The sequence below is a fragment of the Odocoileus virginianus genome, chromosome 27 (assembly GCF_023699985.2).
Source record: "Odocoileus virginianus isolate 20LAN1187 ecotype Illinois chromosome 27, Ovbor_1.2, whole genome shotgun sequence".
Lineage (NCBI taxonomy): Eukaryota > Metazoa > Chordata > Mammalia > Artiodactyla > Cervidae > Odocoileus > Odocoileus virginianus.
In genome coordinates, this window is record NC_069700.1 from 36506945 (window position 1) to 36527386 (window position 20442).

Below are 20442 nucleotides of genomic sequence, written 5' to 3' on the forward strand. Positions count from 1 at the left end.
GATGCCCCACCAGCAACTGCAAACCCCCAAGACGGGTGCCTCGATGGACTTGAAAAGACTGCCCCGTAGTAAATGTTAGATATTTTCCTTCCCTCTCCCCCAGCTCACGCGTCGCCGCACCGGCCGCCCGCTCTCCCCGCGGTGCCCGGGGCTCAGATGCTGACGGGCGCCGAGGACACGGAGCTGGCGCGCGACTCGCGGGTCACGGGGTTGGGCATGGCCAGCGCGCAGCACGACACGCCCACGGTGGCCTCGGGCAGCTCGTCGTCGTCCGTCCACTCGTTGAGCTCGGGGTTGAAGCACTGGATGCATTTCTTGTACTTCCTCTCGCCCTCGTTCCAGCCGCCCAGCAGGTAGGCGCGGCCGTGCAGCACCGAGGCGCCCGCCGTGCTCACGCCCACCGGCAGCGGCGCCGCGTAGCTCCACTGGCCCGAGGCCGGGCAGAAGCTCTCCACGGTCAGCACGTCCACGCGCTCGCCGCGCGGCCCCAGCTGGCTGCCGCCCATCACGAATACGCGCTCGCCCAGCGCCACCGCGCAGTGCCAGCCGCGCGGCGTGCTCAGCGCCGGCAGCTCCTGCCACGCGTCGCGCGCCGGGTCGTAGGCGCACACGGAGCGCGAGTAGGCGCCGCCGATGTAGCCGCCGGTCACCAGCACGCGGCCCTCGGCCACCGCGCTGGCGTGGCAGCAGCGCGCCACCTCCAGGGGCGCCTTGGGCAGCCACTGGTTGGCCGAGGGCACGTAGCACTCGAGCGAGGCCAGGCTGCCCTCGGCGTTGCGGCCGCCCACTGCGTACAGGAGCCCGTTGAACACGCTCAGGCTGAAGTGCGTGCGCCGCTGCGTCATGCTGGCCAGGTGGATCCACGTGTTGAAGCGGGGGTCGTACCTGGAAGTGGCAGAGCAAGCGTGACAGGCTGGCGGGAGGTACCCGGGGGCGGGGGATGAGGGGGCGACCACCAGCCCGTCCATGCGAGGAGCCCGGGGACCCAGAGCAGCCCCTTGCCGGGATGGAGGCTGCTGAGCCTCTGATCCAGTAGCAAAGTGGGGCCCTTGGGAAAGGCAGGGCCGGCAGGGAAAGGGAGGGTGACTCCCGCGACTCCCGCTCCTCCCGCGTGTAAAACGCAACCGCCCCGTTGAGATGACCTCCGTCCCCCTTTCCTCTGTATTCAAATATCCATCCTCCGGCAGGACTTAGGGGATGCCGGAGTGGAAGAGGGTGGGGCCGGAATGTGTGAAATCAGAGAAGGGAAAAGGAAACGTGGTCGCTTGAAAGCCAATTCCCTGTATCTTCAGACACCAGCTGCCCCGCAGCTCATCCTCACAGCTTAATCAAGACAGGGGTTGACTAACTGGGTTTGTTTCTCTTTTTCTCACAAATCCCTTCTTGTTCACACACCTCTCCTGGCCACCGGCACCAAAAAGCTAGTCACTAAGTCTCCTATCGTCTGTTTAGAATGAGAACAGTAGAACTCACGTCTCAGCGCATCAGCAAAGCTAAACTTTGGATGCTTCTCTAATTTCTAGCGCTTATTATTAATAATAGGCCCGATTTTTTTAGCGTAGGTATACACTTTTTTCAGTGTTCAACGTTACAATTCTTATACCATTAGCATTGAAGTCAATACCGCAAAAGGTCGAGTTATCAGCTGGAGGAAAAGAAACAACCATAGGAGACTAATACTTTCCTACTTCCGTAGTTCCAAGTATTGTAAACACAGAACTGACTCTGTTGTTCATTCACGTTTGTCTCATTTCACCTTCAAGTCAAGACTTAATCATGGCTATCAAGGCTAAAAATCATTAATTGTTTAATTTAAATGACATGTGCATATATTGTAAAGAATATTTTTTTGATTTACTAGATGAAGTTTCAACTCTTGTTCATTCATTATGTTTGGCTTTGAGCCACTACCACAATAGAAGCACTGCTTTCTGAATATTTCATGTGTATGTGGGTTTCATTTTTTATTATAAATATACAAAAAAAACATGCATGGAAATTTCACTTTCTGCAGGATTCATTATGCTTTTGCTCTCTACATGCATCAAAGATATGGATGGTATTTAGTCTTTAAAGAAATGTTTAAAATTAATTAAAATTAATTAGCTGTCACATTTTTAATAATCTCAACCTAGTTGCCAGTTATGAATTTGACAGTCATCAGTAACAAGCCAGTTGTGAATCTGACAGTCATCAGTCACAATCCACTTAAAAGAAATTTTGCATCCTTTTAATCTTTCTTGCTTTGCACCCAGTTTTTTTCAAAAAGGCAGGGTATCATAAGGAGCACCCTGATCAGAAATGAGAACATGTGAATTCCACTTACTAGCAGTATCACTTCTCTGAGTGTCAGATTTCTCACATGTAAAATCAGAATCATCAGACTCTTCCTGGCTTGCTTCACTGGCACATTCAGAAATTTCTAGTGCAGAATATATGTGAGTGCATTCTATAAAATGTGAAATTTTATATATGTGTATTGTGGCATCATTATTATTATTGATTTACTGAGCCAGTGACCTAAGCTAATAGACATGATTAGCTTCCTTCTATGTCAGGGCAGTTCTCTCATGATATTGCACCATTTCTATTTCTAATAAAAGAGTCAGTACCTGCAGAAATTGCTGACTGCATGCTTGGCTTGATTTCTTGCATCGTTCTGGTCTTCCCCACCAGCCACGTAAAGAAATCCATCCATCACAGCCACACACTGATTAAAACTCTTGGCCGGCATCTCTGTAAGCTTGCTCCATCCGATTTCAGGGTCTCTATACAAGACGTCTCTACTAAGGGACTTCTCTGTAAGGCCTGGGCGGCCCCCCACAGTGACAAGCACACGGCACCCCCCTCGGATTCTCGTGCGTCTAGACTGTAACGTGTTCTGATGATAGGGAAGGAGGTGGTAGTTCATAGCATCTACAAGAAGCTTATGACAGTCAGCATCTTGCATCATTCTCGGTACTGACTGAACATAATTAACCAGGTCTTGTGCAGAGATGGTACCAAAGCGAATATTGCTCAAGAGATCGGCAGCGTATTTCACTCTCTTTTGGTCAAATTCTAACCATTTCATTGCAATCTGGAATGCTACTATTTCAGAAGGCAACTGTAAATCATCATCTATAAGAAGTTCATTAATTTGCTCAAAGGTAAGTTTCATAAAATGATCTGTTTCTGCAAATTCAAGGAAGTTATCCCGGATAAATTTCTGGGCGGCTGCCTTTGCGTTTCTCAGGGAGTATGTTTCTGCAATGTTAGCAATGTACATGCAATTCTCAACGTTCATCTCTTGTATCAGAAAATCACTGCACATCTTGACAAGGGTGTGGATCTGAAGATAAACAGCAGCAGAAATGATGCTTCCTATGGTATACAGGGAGAGAGTGAGCTTTCCCGTGTAGGCATATGCAATGACCGTGGCCAGGCCCAGCGGCGCGATGTCATTGAGATCCACCCTTTGGGTTGAGGGGTCTTTTTTCAGGATGTTGTAAAAGTATTCACTGCATGAAGCCATCACTGACTTGTGAACGTCAAAGGATTTGGTTTTGGTGCCAATGACTAAGTCACAAAGGAAGCCCTCCTGCCTCATTTTACTCAAACCTTCCAAGAGGTTGGGGCCATAAGAAGCATCTGTCAGTTCAGAAGAAATGCAGCTAAGGCCATTGCCTCCTTCCAGGAGCCCATTCAGAGCGTTGAGCTTGTTGAGGGGACTGTCTTCCACAATGATGGTCATCTCATTGACGTCAGCTTTGTTCTTTCTGACAGTCTTCTTTTTGGGGGCCATGTTGGCAAACACACTGTCACAGGCAAGAACTTGCTGAAAAAAAAAGAAAAGACACGGTTTTAATTGTGCTTTGGACTTTGAAATACTACCCTGAGAAACTTTTCTCTCTCTTTTTTGGTAAGATAGTAGTTTTTAAATGGCACAATGTAGATTAAGTCTCAAAAAAAGATTTAAAGACATTGAGCTAGATCCACATCTTATTGACAGTTGACTTAAGCACCAATCATTGCAGACAATGCTAGAAAGATTTGTTATCAAATGAAACCTCTCAATAGCTAAATGGACAAATTTTATACAGAAGAAATGACCAAATATTCTCTGATCTAGCTGTACAATAATTATGGAATAAGTTAAACATCATTTCAAGCACTCAGTTTGCACTCAGGAAGAAGTAAATTATAACTATGCTTAGTCACTCAGTCATGTCTGACTCTTTGCAACCCCAGGGACTGTAGCCCGCCAGGCTTCTCTGTCCATGGAGATTCTCCAGGCAAGAATACTGGAGTGGGTTGCCATGTCCTCCTCCAGGGGATCTTCCCAACCCAGGGGGCCACCAGGGAAGCCCAAATTAGAACTATTCTGAAGTTTTTCTCGATGAAAGACTATAAACCTAAAACTCAGGAATTCATGTTAAATGTAGAATATATATTAGAATACATATGGCTTATAATCAATGGATAAGGATTTGTAATGATGTTCAAGAGCTTCCTACTCTGCATAGTCACTAAAATAGTTTCCAGATGAATTAAATACCTAAATGATGCATATATACACACAAACTTAAAAACTTACAAGAACTAGAACAAAATAGTTAAAAAAAAATCTTAGCATCAAAAAGATACTTAAGCATAACATAAAATCCAGAAGCATGCAGGGAAAGACTGAACTCTTTGAATGTTAAAAAGTGAAAACTTACATCTATAAAACAACACCAATGTTTAAAAGACAAGCAACAGACTGTGAAAACAAATATTTGTAACATTTTTGACAGATAAAAGGTCAAAGTAAAGTTAACATGTATCTATTTTTATTTATTTTACTGTTTGGCCACACCTCAGAGCTTGTAGGATCTTAGTTTTCTGATCAGAGATTGAACCTCCTCCCCAGCACCGAGTCCTAACCATTGGACCATCAGGGAATCCCCTAACATGATATTTAAAGACCTCCTACAATTAAGAAGTAAAAGGTTAACAAAGGAATCTTTGTAATAGAAAGTGGTTGCTAAGGAACATCAATAAAAATGTTATATAAACAACAACAACAAAAGAAGTAAAAGGTAACCCAACCAGGTAACTAGGTTGTTCACAGAAAATAAAACACAGAGTTAATCTTTTTTTTAAAAGCTAAACTAACAATAATTAGGGAAATGTCAACTGAAATCCAGAGAGCTTTTTATTTTTTGTGGTCAAATTTTGCTTATCAAATGCTTAAAATATCTTAAAATATGCATAATATCAGATGTTGGTGTGGTACGCTCCATACATTGTTGATGGGAAGATAATTGATACAGACTTTTGAATAATAATTTAGCAGCCTATCAAAAACAAAAAAATTTATGCTTTGACACTAAAGTTCTAAGTCTACTAATGTGCCTCTTAGAAATATACTTATATGGATGCTGACACATGAAGGACAGTAGCCATTTCATATTATCAATATCATAAATATTTGAACCAGCTTCTAAATCTATAGGGAGTGTAGGTTTAGCTGTATATTTAGAGCTGTGAACAGCTCTAATATTAACTGTAGACTTGAAATATATTAGAAAAGTGAAAGTGAAGTCGCTCAGTCATGTCTGACTTTTGGCGACCCCATGGTCTGTAGCCTCCCAGGTTTCTCCGTCTGTGGGGTTCTCCAGGCAGGAATACTGCAGTGGGTTGCCATTTCCTTTTCCAGGGGATCTTCCTGACCCAGGGATTGAACCCAGGTCTTCTGCATTGCAGGTAGACGCTTTACCCTCTGAGCCACCAGGGAAGTCCAAAATATATTAAGTTTACCAAATAAATACATAGATCTTAAAGTTCAGTTCAGTTCAGTCACTCAGTCATTCCGACTCTTTGTGACCCCATGAACCGCAGCACACCAGGCCTCCCTGTCCATTACCAACTCCCAGAGTTTACCCAAACTCATGTCCATTGAGTCGGTGATGCCATCCAACCATCTCATCCTCTGCCGTCCCCTTTTCCTCCTGCCCTTACTCTTTCCCAACATCAGGGTCTTTTCAAATGAGTCAGCTCTTCACATCAGGTGGCCAAAAATATTGGAGTTTCAGCTTCAACATCAGTCTTTCCAATGAACACCCAGGACTGATTTCCTTTAGGATGGACTGGTTGGATCTCCTTGCAGTCCAAGGGACTCTCAAGAGTCTTCTCCAACACCACAGTTCAAAAGCATCAATTCTTCTGTGCTCAACTTTCTTTATAGTCCAACTCTCACATCCATACATGACCACTGGAAAAACCATAGCCTTGACTAGACAGACCTTTGTTGACAAAGTAATGTCTCTGCTTTTTAATATGCTGTATAGGTTGGTCATAACTTTCCTTCCAAGGAGTAAGTGTCTTTTAATTTCTTGGATGCAATCACCATATGCAGTGATTTTGGAGGCCCCCAAAATAAAGTCTCTCACTGGTTCCAGTGTTTCCCCATCTATTTGCCATGAAGTGATGGGACCGGAGGCCATGAGCTTAGTTTTCTGAATGTTGAGCTTTAAGCCAACTTTTTCACTCTCCTCTTTTATTTTCATCAAGAAGCTCCTTAGTTTTTCTTCACTTTCTGCCATAAGGGTGGTGTCATCTGCATATCTGAGGTTATTGATATTTCTCCTGGCAATCTTGATTCCAACTTGTGCTACCAAGGGAACATTTTATGCAAAGATGGGCTCAATAAAGGACAGAAATGGTAGAGACCTAACAGAAGCAGAAGATATTAAGAAGAGGTGGCAAGAATACACAGAAGAACTATACAAAAAAGATCTTCATGATCCAGATAATCATGATGGTGTGATCACTCATCTAGAGCCAGGCATCCTGGAATGTGAAGTCAAGTGGGCCTTAGGAAGCATCACTACAAACAAAGCTAGTGGAGGTGATGGAATTCCAGTTGAGCTATTTCAAATCCTAAAAGATGATGCTGTGAAAGTGCTGCACTCAGTATGTCAGCAAATTTGGGAAACTCAGCAGTGGCCACAGGACTGGAAAAGGCCAGTTTTCATTGCAATCCCAAAGGAAGGCAATGCCAAAGAATGCTCAAACTACCACACAATTGCACTCATCTCACACACACGCTAGTAAAGTGATGCTTAAAAATCTCCAAGCCAGGCTTCAGCAATATGTGAACCATGAACTTCTAGATGTTCAAGCTGGCTTTAGAAAAGGCAGAGGAACCAGAGATCAAATTGCCAACATCTGGTGGATCATCGAAAAAGCAAGAGAGTTCCAGAAAAACATCTATTTCTGCTTTATTAACTATGTCAAAGCCTTTGACTGTGTGGATCACAATAAACTGTGGAAAATTCTGAAAGAGATGGGTATACCAGACCACCTGACCCGCCTCTTGAGAAACCTGTATGCAGGTCAGGAAGCAACAGTTAGAACTGGACATGGAACAACAGACTGGTTCCAAATAGGAAAAAGGAGTCCGTCAAGGCTCTATATTGTCACCTTGCTTATTAAACTTATATGCAGAGTACATCATGAGAAACTCTGGACTGGAGGAGCTCTTTAAGTATCACAGATTAAATTATTTTAGCCCTTCTCAAAATATTGGGCACGGTCATCAGAACATGCTAACCCTGGCTTTTTAGATGGATTTTATCTACAGCCATGGTAGCATTCACTTTCTTGTGAAATTAATGGCATTTAATTTTTTTTTATTTTTTATTGAAGTATAATTGATTTACAATGTCATATTGGACCTAGAGAGTATTATATAGAGTGAAGTCAGAAAGAGAAAAATATATTAATGCGTTTATGTGGAGTCTAGAAAAATGGTATAGATGATCTTATTTGCAAAGCAGAGATAGAGACACAGGGACACCAAGGGGAAAAGGGGTGGTGGGGAGGGATTGGGAGATTGGGATTGACTCATATATGCCACTGATCCTGTGCATAAGATAGATAACAGATAACTAACGAGAACATACTGCACCGCCCAGGGAACTCTATTAAAGCGCTGTGCAGACTGAATGGGAAGGAAGTCTAAAAGGGTTAGATGTCTGTGTATGGCTGACTCACTTTGCTGTATAGTAGTAACACAACATTGTGAAGCAACTATACTCCGATAAAATTAATTTTTTAAAAAAAGTCATGTTTCCCACCAAAAATAATAAAATCAGCATGTGTAGTTCAACAGTTAACAGTTTGTTGTGTATCATTCCAGATTGTATGTGCTTATGCATTATAGGTATCTATAGATCTTTCAGGGCTTCTGTGTGGCTCAGTGGTAAAGAATCCACGTGCCAGTGCAGGAGATGCAGGAGATGTGGGCTTGGCCCCTGAGTCGGGAAGATCCCCTGGAGGATGAAATGGCAACCCACTCCAGTGTTCTTGCCTGGGAATTTCAGGGACAGAGGAGCCTGGCAGGCTACAGTCCATGGGGTTGCAAACAGTTGGATATGACTGAGCGACTAAGCAACAACAATTTCTTTGATATAAATACACTTGTGGTTGGTTTTATGTTGTCAACAACCAGTTTGCTAAATTCCTGAAAATATAAATTGGTTCTTATAAGCTCTAGCATATCACTGTGAGACAACTTATCTCAACTCTGTGCAACTGTGTGAACTATAGCCCGCCAGGCTCCTCTGTCCATGAGATTCTCCAGGCAAGAACACTGGAGTGGGTGACCATGCCCTCATTAGGGGATCTCCCTGACCCAGGAATCAAACCGGAGTCTCTTACGTCTCCTGCATTGGCAGGCAGGTTCTTTATCACCAGTACCAATCAGAGAAGCCCAAAACAAGTTTGTGCTGTATTATTCAGCAATTTGCTTTCTTCACTTGGATGTACTCATGTACATCTTTCCATATCAGCACACACATACATTTATCTCATTCTCCCTAATAGCTGCAGAGATTCCCACAACAAGGATCTATAAAACTTGTTCAATTACTCTCTTATTGATGGGCATTTAGGTGTTTAGCTATTTTACCATTTTTGAAGGGTGGTGTGTGTGTGTATTTTAAGTCTCACTGGGGGGTGACACTTAGCTTTGATTTCCCCTTGAATACTTTCAATTTAATTACTACCGGAATAGATGTTTTAAGAATTCTATAACCTTTCTATTGTGTTTGTTCTTGTTCTTTTCCATGTGGAAGGAGAGAGTAGGGAAGAAACGGAATGTCTGTCTCTTTGCCGGGCCTTTTGTCTTCCTCATTAAGCTCTACTTGCCCTGTTCACATTTACATTTGCTTACAAGACTGGAGCATGTTTCTCCTTCCTCTTTCTTCCTTGTGAGCAAAGCCACATGCATCCTTACCTGTGAAGTAGATTTTCAACCCACCATCATTTAAGTCTTCAAATGCATTTGACTTACGTGGTGACTGACCCTTTATTGGATTTTTCTGGGGAAAATTTAAAAAATCTTGTTCAGCAAGCAGTTATCAGTGTGTGGGTGGCACTGTGCTAGGAGTGAGGGAGCAATACAATATGCAATCATGTTAAATAGACAAGCAAGGACAAGTACGAAATGACGGCAAGAGAGTAGGGAAGCACAGCAGAGTACCTAAAAAAATAACAAACAGCAGTTTCTACCACTAGGAGCACACATGTGTTTTTGGAAGAAGCCCTGTCTGTTTTTCCTCGAGGAATCCCTTCAGGCAGTTTTTCACTCATGTAGATGTAGGGCTTATAACTATGCATCACTCTTTGTTTTGGAGGACATCAGGGAAATCAAATAACACACTTCTAAATAATCCATGAGTCAAAGAAGAAATCGCAAGGGAAATTGGATCTTATTTCAAACTGATAATTAAAATATGATGTAAATACCAGCTTGCCTACTTATCTGAAGTGTGACTTTTCATAGATTACTGACCTCCCAGAATGGAGTACAGAATGAAGCAGGGCAAAGGCTAGTAGAGTTTTGCCAAGAGAACGCACTGGTCATAGCAAACACCCTCTTCCAACAACACAACAGAAGACTCTACACATGGACATCACCAGATGGTCAACACTGAAATCAGATTGATTATATTCTTTGCAGCCAAATATGGAGAAGCTCTATACAGTCAGCAAAAACAAGACCAGGAGCTTGACTGTGGCTCAGATCATGAACTCCTGATTGCAAAATTCAGACTTAAATTGAAGAAAGTGGGGAAAACCACTAGACCATTCATGTATGACCTAAATCAAATCCCTTATGATTATACAGTGGAAGTGAGAAATAGATTCAAGGAACTAGATCTGATAGACAGAGTGCCTGATGAACTATGGACGGAGGTTTGTGACATTATACAGGAGACAGGGATCAAGACCATCCCTAAGAAAAAGAAATGCAAAAAAGCATAATGGCTGTCTGATGAGGCCTTACAAATAGTTGTGAAAAGAAGAGAAGTGAAAAGCAAAGGAGAAAAGGAAAGTTATACCCATTTGAATGCAGAGTTCCAAAGAATAGCAAGGAGAGATAAGAAAGCCTTCCTCAGCCATCAATGCAAAGAAATAGAGGAGAACAATAGAATGGGAAAGACTAGAAATCTCTTCAAGAAAATTAGAGATACCAAGGGAACATTTCATGCAAGGATGGGCTCAATAAAGGACAGAAATGGTATGGACCTAACAGAAACAGAAGATATTAAAAAGAGGTGGCAAAAATACACAGAAGAACTATACAAAAAAGATCATAATGACCCAGATAATCATGATGCTGTGATCACTCACCTAGAGCCAGACATCCTGGAGTGTGAAGTCAAGTGGGCCTTAGGAAGCATCACTACGAGCAAAGCTAGTGGAGGTGATGGAATTCCAGTTGAGCTATTTCAAATCCTAAAAGATGATGCTGTGAAAGTGCTGCACTCAATATGTCAGAAAATATGGAAGACTCAGCAGTGGCCACAGGACTAGAAAAGGTCAGTTTTCATTGCAATCCCAAAGGAAGGCAATGCCAAAGAATGCTCAAACTACCACACAATTGCACTCATCTCACACGCTAGTAAAGTAATGCTCAAAATTCTCCAAGCCAGGCTTCAGCAATACGTGAACCATGAACTTCCAAATGTTCAAGCTGGATTGAGAAAAGGCAGAGGAACCAGAGATCAAATTGCCAACATGCTGGATCATCAAAAAAGCAAAAGAGTTCCAGAAAAACATCTATTTCTGCTTTATTGACTATGCCAAAGGCTCTCACTGTGTGGATCACAATAAACTGTGGAAAATTCTGAAAGAGATGGAAATACCAGACCACCTGACCCGCCTCTTGAGAAACCTGTATGCAGGTCGGGAAGCAACAGTTAGAACTGGACACGGAACAACAGACTGGTTCCAAATTGAAAAAGGAGTACATCAAGGCTGTATATTGTCACCCTGCTTATTTAACTTCTATTCAGAGTACATCATGAGAAACGCTGGGCTGGATGAAGCACAAGCTGGAATCAAGATTGCCAGGAGAAATATCAATAACCTCAGATATGCAGATGACACCACCCTTATGGCAGAAAGTGAAGAAGAACTGAAGAGCCTCTTGACGAAAGTGAAAGAGGAGAGTGAAAAAGTGGGCTTAAAGCTCGACATTCAGAAAACTAAGCTCATGGCCTCCGGTCCCATCAGTTCATGGCAAATATATGGGAAAACAGTGGAAACAGTGGCTGACTTCATTTTTAGGGGCTCCAAAATCACTGCATATGGTGTTTGCAGCCATGAAATTAAAAGACACTTACTCCCTGGAAAGAAAGTTATGACCAACCTAGACAGCATATTAAAAAGCAGAGACATTACTTTGCCAACAAAGGTCTGTCTAGTCAAGGCTATGGTTTTTCCAGTGGTCATGTATGGATGTGAGAGTTGGACTATAAAGAAAGCTGAGTGCAGAAGAATTGATGCTTTTGAACTGTGGTGTTGGAGAAGACTCTTGAGAGTCCCTTGGACTGCAAGGAGATCCAGCCAGTCTATCCTAAAGGAAATCAGTCCTGGGTGTTCATTGGAAAGACTGATGTTGAAGCTGAAACTCCAATACTTTGGCCACCTGATGTGAAGAGCTGACTCATTTGAAAAGACCCTGATGTTGGGAAAGATTGAAGGCAGGAGGAGAAGGGGACGACAGATAGATGGTTGGGTGGCATCACCGACTCAGTGGACGTGAGTTTGAGTAAACTCCGGGAGTTGGTAATGGACAGGGAGGCCTGGCGTTCTGTGGTTCATGGGGTTGCAAAGAGTCGGACACGACTGAGCGACTGAACTGAACTGAACCTCTCTGAGTCTGCACGGACTTACCTTTAAAGGAAAGATAACAATAGTGCTTGCCTGTAGGGTGGTCCATGAAAGCTTAGTGAGGAAGCATCTGTACAGCATTTAATAGGGTATCTTGCAAAAAGTCAATGTTCAAAAAATTTGAACTGTTGTCGTTAAAACCAACAGCCCCTGTTATTTGTGTTTAGAGGAATAAAGGAAGTAACGTGTTTAAACTTTGAGGTGAAGCCCATCAGAGAAAAACAGCCTCACTATGGAGAAGTAATCAGGGGATTAGGAGATTATTTCTGGAAAAGTAGACATTTCTAAGGGATCTTTGAAAATGCCAGGGAGAGAATTGGAATTCATGCAATGGCATAGGCTGAAGAACAGGTTATTTTTACATTGCTGTGAATAAGAAAGGGTAACCCTGGATGTTTAGGAAACCTGGGACACAGATTATGTAAACAAAAGAACTGAGTATGTGGGTGACTTCCCTGGTGGTCCCCTGGTTAAGACTACCCACTTCTGTTACAGGAGGCACTGCTTCCATCCCTGGTTGGGGGACTAAGATCTCATATGCTGCATGGTGTGGCCAGAAAAAAAAAAAAAAAAGCAAAACAAGAAACCCTAAAACAAACAAAAACACGGATTATATGGAACAGGTTGACTCTATGACCCTGGACTTTGGAATTCAGATAAAAGGAACTGTTTTGTTGGGGTGAAGTGAGGATGGGAAAGTTTGCTGATAGCAAGAATCTTGCTGGCTCTAGTACTAAAAGCTTTTTAAGAGGAGTAGGTATGGGGGTAGGTGGAGGGGAGGGGGAACAAGGGCTTTAAAGCAGAAGAAATGCCCCTCTGGAAGCAGAGAGGGATGTGCAGATCGAGACGGCTGGAGTGACCGAGACAGGTGGGAGTTAACACCAGACCGACCCAGAAAGGATGCTGGGCCCCTGGAAGGTTTGAACTTGAGAAGCTGGTACCCGACTGGGAAGGATAAAGAGATCTCCAGGAAGGAGAGGACACCCTGAGGCCCTAGTGCACCCCGTCAGGTTTCTGCCACGGCTTCCTGCTCTTGCTTCCTGTTGCCACCTTTTCTTTCCTCCATAGTCTGGCCTTCCCGCTTCCTGCTGCCCTTGGCGTTCCCTTTCTGTCTGAACCCTCTGGCCCTTGTCCCGTTTCCCCAGGACCCTCCAGGGTGAGGCATCAGCTGGTCTGATAGATGATCCAGGCTAATCCATCAGTGGGCAGACCTAAGAGGTACTCTTTCTCCCAGATATGTATGGTTTCTTGGTGGTTTTTGTTTTTTTTAAATTAGTGTCCTCCTGTCACTCACATACAAATTTCTAACAGAGTTGCCACAATGGAACATTTATTTTTTTAAGTATTATTATGGTATATTATTATTTAAATAATATTTTAACATCATTAATTTATTTAATCTTAATGTTATTAATATTTTAAATACATATATATTTTGCAAATAAGAGAGGGCTTTTAGAGTCCTCAAAATCACTTTGTAAAGGCTTCTTTAGCTCTTAGATGCAGGGGACTGTTTAAGAGTTTTGAAATCAGAGCCTGCAGACCACTTCCTGGTAGCCTATTTCCCCAGATCCACTCATACATTCAGTCTTTCTTTAAGAGAGCTGCCATTGCATTCTGTTTCTAGGTCTGCACCTCGGGGATAAAGCTCTCCAGGCACCTGCCCAGGGGTACTCGGTCGGGGCTGTGTTTCTTCAGTAACACTGCAGACGCCTCGGAGGAGCCTGGGGCCCAGGCTCACTCCCTGGAAGCTGGGCCAGGTCCTGATGTTGTCCTCTCGTCTGCAGAGATGGTCACTGCCTCCTACATCCTGGGCAATGCTTTTCCTCTGGCATCTCCCAGGGGGACAGGGCCCTGGCCACGGTGCTTCTCAGTTTAGGGCGGCTGCGGGGTGCTCCAGGCCCGCTGCGGGTTCGACCAGCTCGCTCCTGATGGGGGAGCAAGACCCAGAGGCTCTGTTCTCAGCAGGCGCCCTGGGAAGCCTTCGATGACCCTCTGGGCCCCTCACACCAAGGCCTTTCTGACTGACACGCTAGGGACAAACACCATACACTCTCACCATGCCACATGACTAACACACCCAGCATTTTTCTACCATCACACTTAAATGAAAAGCAAAGGCAGCCTTAAAGGAAAGAAGTTATAAGCAGGCAGCCTGGGTCATGAATGGAAGAAAAGGGGAACACTTTAATTCACTTCCATTCACTCATCTGGTGGTGGTGCTGGGTTGCTCGGCTGATGGTGTGGGCTTATGGAGAGAGATTAGAAAAAGCAGGAAAATTCACAGAAACGTACTGCTCAGCCCCAAGGTCATATGTGAACACGTAGTCAAAACAATCTACACAGGAACCCTCATTGTATTTTTCAGTTATTATGCGTGGAAGTGTTAGTGGCTCAGTAGTGTCTATTCTTTCGACCCCATGGACTGGAGCCTGCCAGACCCCTCTGTCCATGGGATTTCCAGTCAAACGCTGGAGTGGGTAGCCATTTCCTTCTCCAGGAGATCTTTCCAATCCAGGGATCAAATCCACGTCTACTGCATTGGCAGGCAGATGCTTTACCATCTGACCCACCAGGGAAGCTAATATGCGTGTGTGTGTCTGTGTGTGTGAGTTTTTACAATTATACAAATGTTCATTATGCACCCCTGGGTCATACTGCAAATGATCACAAATGATGGCCACGGATGATACCAAAATGCGGCTGCGTGGGAGAAGCAGAGGTTACACCAGGGAGTTAGTTGCCTGTACACGTCCTTATATGATCCAGACTATAACCCAGGTGTTGAGTAATCTGTTTGGAAAGCCTTCCATTTTTTTTTTCTTTTTTTCCATTTATTTTTATTAGTTGGAGGCTAATTACTTTACATCATTGCAGTGGTTTTTGTCATACGTTGAAATGAATTAGCCGTGGATTTACATGTATTCCCCATCCCGGTCCCCCCTCCCACCTCCCTCTCCACCTGATCCCTCTGGGTCTTCCCAGTGCACCAGGCCCGAGCACTTGTCTCATGCATCCAACCTGGGCTGGTGATCTGTTTCACCCTAGGTAATGTACATGTTTCGATGCCGTTCTCTTGAAACGTCCCACCCTCGCCTTCTCCCAGAGTCCACAAGTCTGTTCTATACATCTGAGTCTCTTTTTCTGTTTTGCATATAGGGTTATCATTACCATCTTTCTAAATTCCATATATATGTGTTAGTATACTGTAATGGTCTTTATCTTTCTGGCTGACTTCGCTCTGTATAATGGGCTCCAGTTTCATCCATCTCATTAGAACTGATTCAAATGAATTCTTTTTAATGGCTGAGTAATATTCCATGGTGTATATGTACCACAGCTTCCTCATCCATTCGTCTGCTGATGGGCATCTAGGTTGCTTCCATGTCCTGGCTATTATAAACAGTGCTGCGATGAACATTGGGGTGCACATGTCTCTTTCAGATCTGGTTTCCTCGGTGTGTATATATCAACTCGAAGTTGGATGAGGGTTCTACTTGTTGTTTTCAAAGCGTTTTTCTTTTTTTAATGAGTGAGCACTTTGTGGCCAGTGGCTCAGTCCCACAGCCTGGGGAGGGCTCTGACTGGGGTCACAGTCAGTCTGCATGGGGCCTGCGTGGTCAGCCTAGCTGAGCCGCCTGCGGCTGGGACACTTGCAAGACTGTTTCTCTGTTTTTTCCGTGAAGCACGAAGGGCTGGATTCTCCCTCCCCACTGTGGGGTTCTAATGAGTCGTCCCCTTGGGATGGAAGAACCGTTCCAGCACCCTGGGACCGTGAATGGCCCTGCCATAGCAGGACACCCTGGACAGAGCAGGTCCAGCCCTGGCAGCTGAGGCTGCGTCATGGGAGGGACAGCTAATCGGAGGCACTGCCAGGCCCCTTCTGTCCCTTCCCTTTTTGAGTAAGAGAGGTGCAGGGTGCAGAAGGCTGCAGGAGGCTTCCAACTGGCCATACTTCCATCCTGTGGAGGGAACCCGGAGAATTCTTCTCTGGTCTTGAACCCCACAGCCTGCTTCCCCCTCTGCTACATCCACTGTCTCCCACAGCAACCTCCCGGGTGCCCTGGAATAGCTGCCCATTAGAAAGTGGGCAAAAGGCAACATAAGGCCACACTCTCCTCCCACTGCCCACCACTTCTCTCAGCACTTCTGCCATTTCTATGACAGCAGGATCATGTATTCAACATGTGATCAATGAGTGGGCAGTTACATGAGCTGTCAAATTTGCTCTGATCTTTTGTCTTTGAAAATTTTAAGTATGTGAATTATTAACTCCTAAATATAAATCATCAAGCATGAATCTAGACTCTTGTATTCAATGGAAACCATTACCTTTATTTCTACCTAAAATATTGATAATATTTATAGAACTAGCAAACGATGAGGACTACTGTGTTCTGTGCCTAGGTGAATACATGATTTTATTTTTATAAATTTAAGCATCATGAAAATTCCAAAAAGGCAGGTGATATTATGTTCACTTTACAAATGAAGAAATTAATATTCTGAGAGAGTTTTAAAAACATATCCAAATTCACACACTGGGTACCTAATGTGTAGTGGAGCAAAGATACAAACTCAGATTGAATCCTGACCCCCTATATTACCTTTACATCCAGAGCAGCTTGTAATCTTTCATAGGTTAAAAAGTTAGCTCCTTCCAACATGAGCAGATAGAGACTGAATGAGGTGGAATTCAAGTTTATAATTTCAAAGGGTAGATATGGAAAACATGAAATGGTTCTTTCTGGCTGCAAACACTGAAGCTGCCCTTCTCAATGTGAGACAGATTTGTTTAGAGACAGTCAGAGCCTGTGAGTTTCTTTATCTTATTAGGGGTAGCAAAGCTATGAAACTCCAGTAGTTTGGGTAAGCCAAAAGCAAAAGCAGGTCCAAGGAGATCTTGCATGAATTTGTTGACCAGAGAATCAAACACTTCCTTTTAAGTGTTAGGTTGAATACGAAGTTATCAACTTTTGCTTAAAGACAAATATTGCCAATTTCTTATGGATCAACTTAGCTAGAGACCTGTCTATCTATAAAGTGTACAGACTCTATACCTAAAGCTACCTTCTGTTATCCAAACCTGAATACACGATGTAAGGACACTGTGCTAAGATTTTTGGTCTTGATTTTGTTGAAACTTTTAGTAAAATAGCTCTTTCTTGTTTCTAGTCTTTGGTGTGTGTATGTTAAGGTTGTGAGAAGTGAGGCTGGAAATCTGGTTTGTAAGACTAATGATCTGGTCATCACAGAACCAAGAATTGGGCTTTGGTGTTAATGTTGCTATAACCATCTGAATGACCTGTGGCAAAACACTCAATTTTTTAGGATTTCAGTTTAATCATCTGTCAAATGAGGAGGTATATACCCTTCAGTTCTAAAATTTTATAGAGAGTTAATAATAAACAGCTGGCTTTTGCTGTTAGAATTGTCAAAGTCTGGTCTGTATCACTTCTTCTCCCTGATCCCCCTTCAGTATGGCCTTTTAGACCTGTAGTATCAACTCATGATTAACTATGGATAAACCAACAGAGATGGGGGATTCTTCATCCTGGGATCATGCATTTGGGTCTGAGATGCCATCTTTAGCAAATAAAAATAGAAGATTTCTAGATAAATTTGAAATTCAGAAAAACCACTAATCATCTTTTAGAATTTAAGTGTCTCCCAGGCCACATTTGGGACAAACTTATACTAAAAACTAAAAACTTATATTAAAAACTAAATTCAAGGTACCTGGCTGTCCTGAATTATATTGGGCAACCCTTTTCTGGGTTTTCAGGAGTCCAGGAATTGCATGAAAAATTCTAGACTATTATGAAAACATATTCTGCAGCTGTGTTTATGTGTATTTTTCTCTAAGTGGGCCCAGAGCTTTCATGGGTTTGGAAAAAAAAGCCCATAACCCCAAATATTGGGTTGGCCAAAAAGTTCATTCGGGTTTTTCCATAACATCTTTTTGGCCAATCCAATAGATCCGGAACCACTGGACCGAAATGAGGCTGCCAAGAAATGCTAACGTAATTCTACCTACCCTCTTTTACTAGGGGCAAGTCCATGTGGCCGGATCACACTTGTCCCTCATGGCCTGAAACAGATTTCAGATGGAAACTCCTAGAAGCGATTGCAGACTGGAGCCGTCACTTCAGAAGTAAGAACGCGTTCTTTCCTTCCACCCTCCGCCTTGCCCCCTGGGAGGCCTCTGCCTGGTACGGCCTGGGCAGCCTTATGTGCCCAAGTGTCCCCATCAGCCTCCTGCCAGGCCGAGCTGGGATCCCAGAGGGCCTTCTCGCCAAGGGGCGGCAGCTGCGCCTGCCCGGCCCCAGCACATTCCAGCCACCGCGTGTGTCCGCCCGGCAGCTCCGGGAATAGAAACAGCCGGCCTCTGCCTCTTGCCATTTTAAGCGAAGTCCAGCTTTAGGGGGGTTTTCCATTTTACTGTTCCACTTCCAAAATGATTTCTAGCATAAAACACATGTCAGTATTGCCACAGGTGCACATTTGGAACAAAAACTTGATTTAAAGTTAAATTAAAAGCTCTTTTTTTTTTTGCAGGAGACATTTTGTCAATAGGCTCTAAACTTTCTGGGAATTCAGAGCTGTCTGATTTGTTGGTACTGATTTCGACACAACGGATTATATTTTATCTAAACTTATCATATACTAAGTGCTCCTGATGTTCCTGATAAAAATGAAGATGAACAAAACCTCAGAGGTTGATTTTCCCCTCCTTCCTCTCTAACACAGAAAAAGAAAAACCTACATTAGGCATTAGAGGCTTAAAATGATTGTTAGAAATTATCAGTCACTTTGCTTTTATAAGTCATCCCTAGCATGCCTTTCTATGACTATACTTCCTCCTCATCTGTCATATTCCTTAGATTTCAAGAAAATGTTTTCTGGCTCAGAGCTTCAGGACTGGAGGACCTGACCGAGGGGAGATCCTTGTCGATAAAATCACTACCACCGCGAACACACAGACACCCCACTTCCACCCTCCGCCATTCACCCCCCAGATCTGGAGACCGGGGCCCCAGCTCCTTACCCTCCTGTGTGAGGGGCGTCCCCGACTTGTGATGCTGAAGTTTCAGCTGCAAACTCCTTTTGAGAAGCAATCTGCGGAGAGAGGGCGGAGGAAGACCCGGTGGGGAACCAGCAGCAGCCACCTGCCGCTCCAGCAGCAGCAGCGCTTAGAGTGACCCTTCCCCGCCCCGCGGCTGCGGCGATGAGCCTGCGCTCCCTCTCGGGCTTCAATTTCAGGCCACCCCGGGGCAGAGGGCGGAGCCTCTGGTTGGTGGAGAGGGTTTGGGTTTCTTGATCTCCCCACTTACTGAAAAACAAAAAATAGTCAAGCGCCCATAACTGAGAGTGAGGAGAGAAAATTAATTAGGTGAATATTTAATTGTCCGAAGCAGACTAGAGTGTGTGTGGACTTGGTCAGTGAAAGGGAAGGTCGTGGATAAAATGAGCTTCTGGAAAGGTAAATAGCCTGGTCAGCTCAGGTCCTTTGAGAAGACTGGGCTTATAAATAGACTGTTCTTTAGACGAGGAGCTTCTGGTAGCTCGCACATGGCACCGTCATCATTGGAGTCATCTCACAGATCCACGGGGCGAAGTTCACGACCAGCCCCGAATCTCCGGTGGTCCCCAGGGAGGCCTGAGATGAACAGGCACCCCAGCACACACAGAACTTGGGGAAATACTTTGGCAATGCTTCCCGTGGGGGGAGAAACATAGAGGGTTATAACTGACCGCAAGCTTTAAATAGGCTCCGGGAGTGTGAAATGGCTGCTAAAAAAGTTACCCTGATAGTAGGCTGCAATAATAGAAAAACAGATCATGGAAAATAAATGTTCTAATTATTCTTGATTAGTCAGAACGCGCGTTCAGCATTGCTTTGCTGCCGTGGCTCGCTGAGAAATTCTTCTGTATCCGGAAGGAAGGGGCTGGAAGGATGCTGGGTGTTCTGGGACCACCTGCAGAAAAGAAGAATCAAGAGAGAGCTCAGGAGAAGTGGGAATCCTGGGTGCAAGTGTCCTGGGGGCTGTTGGGCAGCAAGGGGCCTCAACTGAAAATTTTGTGGTTTTAAGATATCAAAAGTTAAACCCAGTGGGTAGAACTTCCAACAAAAGACCAAAGTACTAAACTCTATTCCTGCTGTGATAAAAAATGAGCCTTATATCAGTGTTTATGATAATGATGATATAATGGCAAGAGCCTCTAAGAGGTAGG

At 44.0% G+C, this 20442-nt stretch overlaps 1 protein-coding gene across 2 annotated transcripts; it reads right to left on the reverse strand.

The window, feature by feature from the left end:
• Positions 1-103: 103 nt before the first annotated feature.
• Positions 104-19445, reverse strand: KLHL31 (kelch like family member 31). Of its 2 annotated transcripts, none has more exons than XM_070456671.1 (3): positions 19256-19445; positions 2613-3817; positions 104-885 (listed from the first exon to the last, which is right to left on the reverse strand). In XM_070456671.1, the coding sequence occupies exons 2-3, from the start codon at positions 3782-3784 to the stop codon at positions 153-155; spliced, it is 1905 nt and encodes a 634-aa protein (XP_070312772.1). In that variant the 5' UTR covers positions 3785-3817; positions 19256-19445; the 3' UTR covers positions 104-152. The 2 variants fall into 2 exon arrangements, with proteins under 2 accessions (XP_070312772.1, XP_020767871.1); XM_020912212.2 differs by lacking the exon at positions 19256-19445 and adding an exon at positions 4838-4938.
• Positions 19446-20442: the final 997 nt, after the last annotated feature.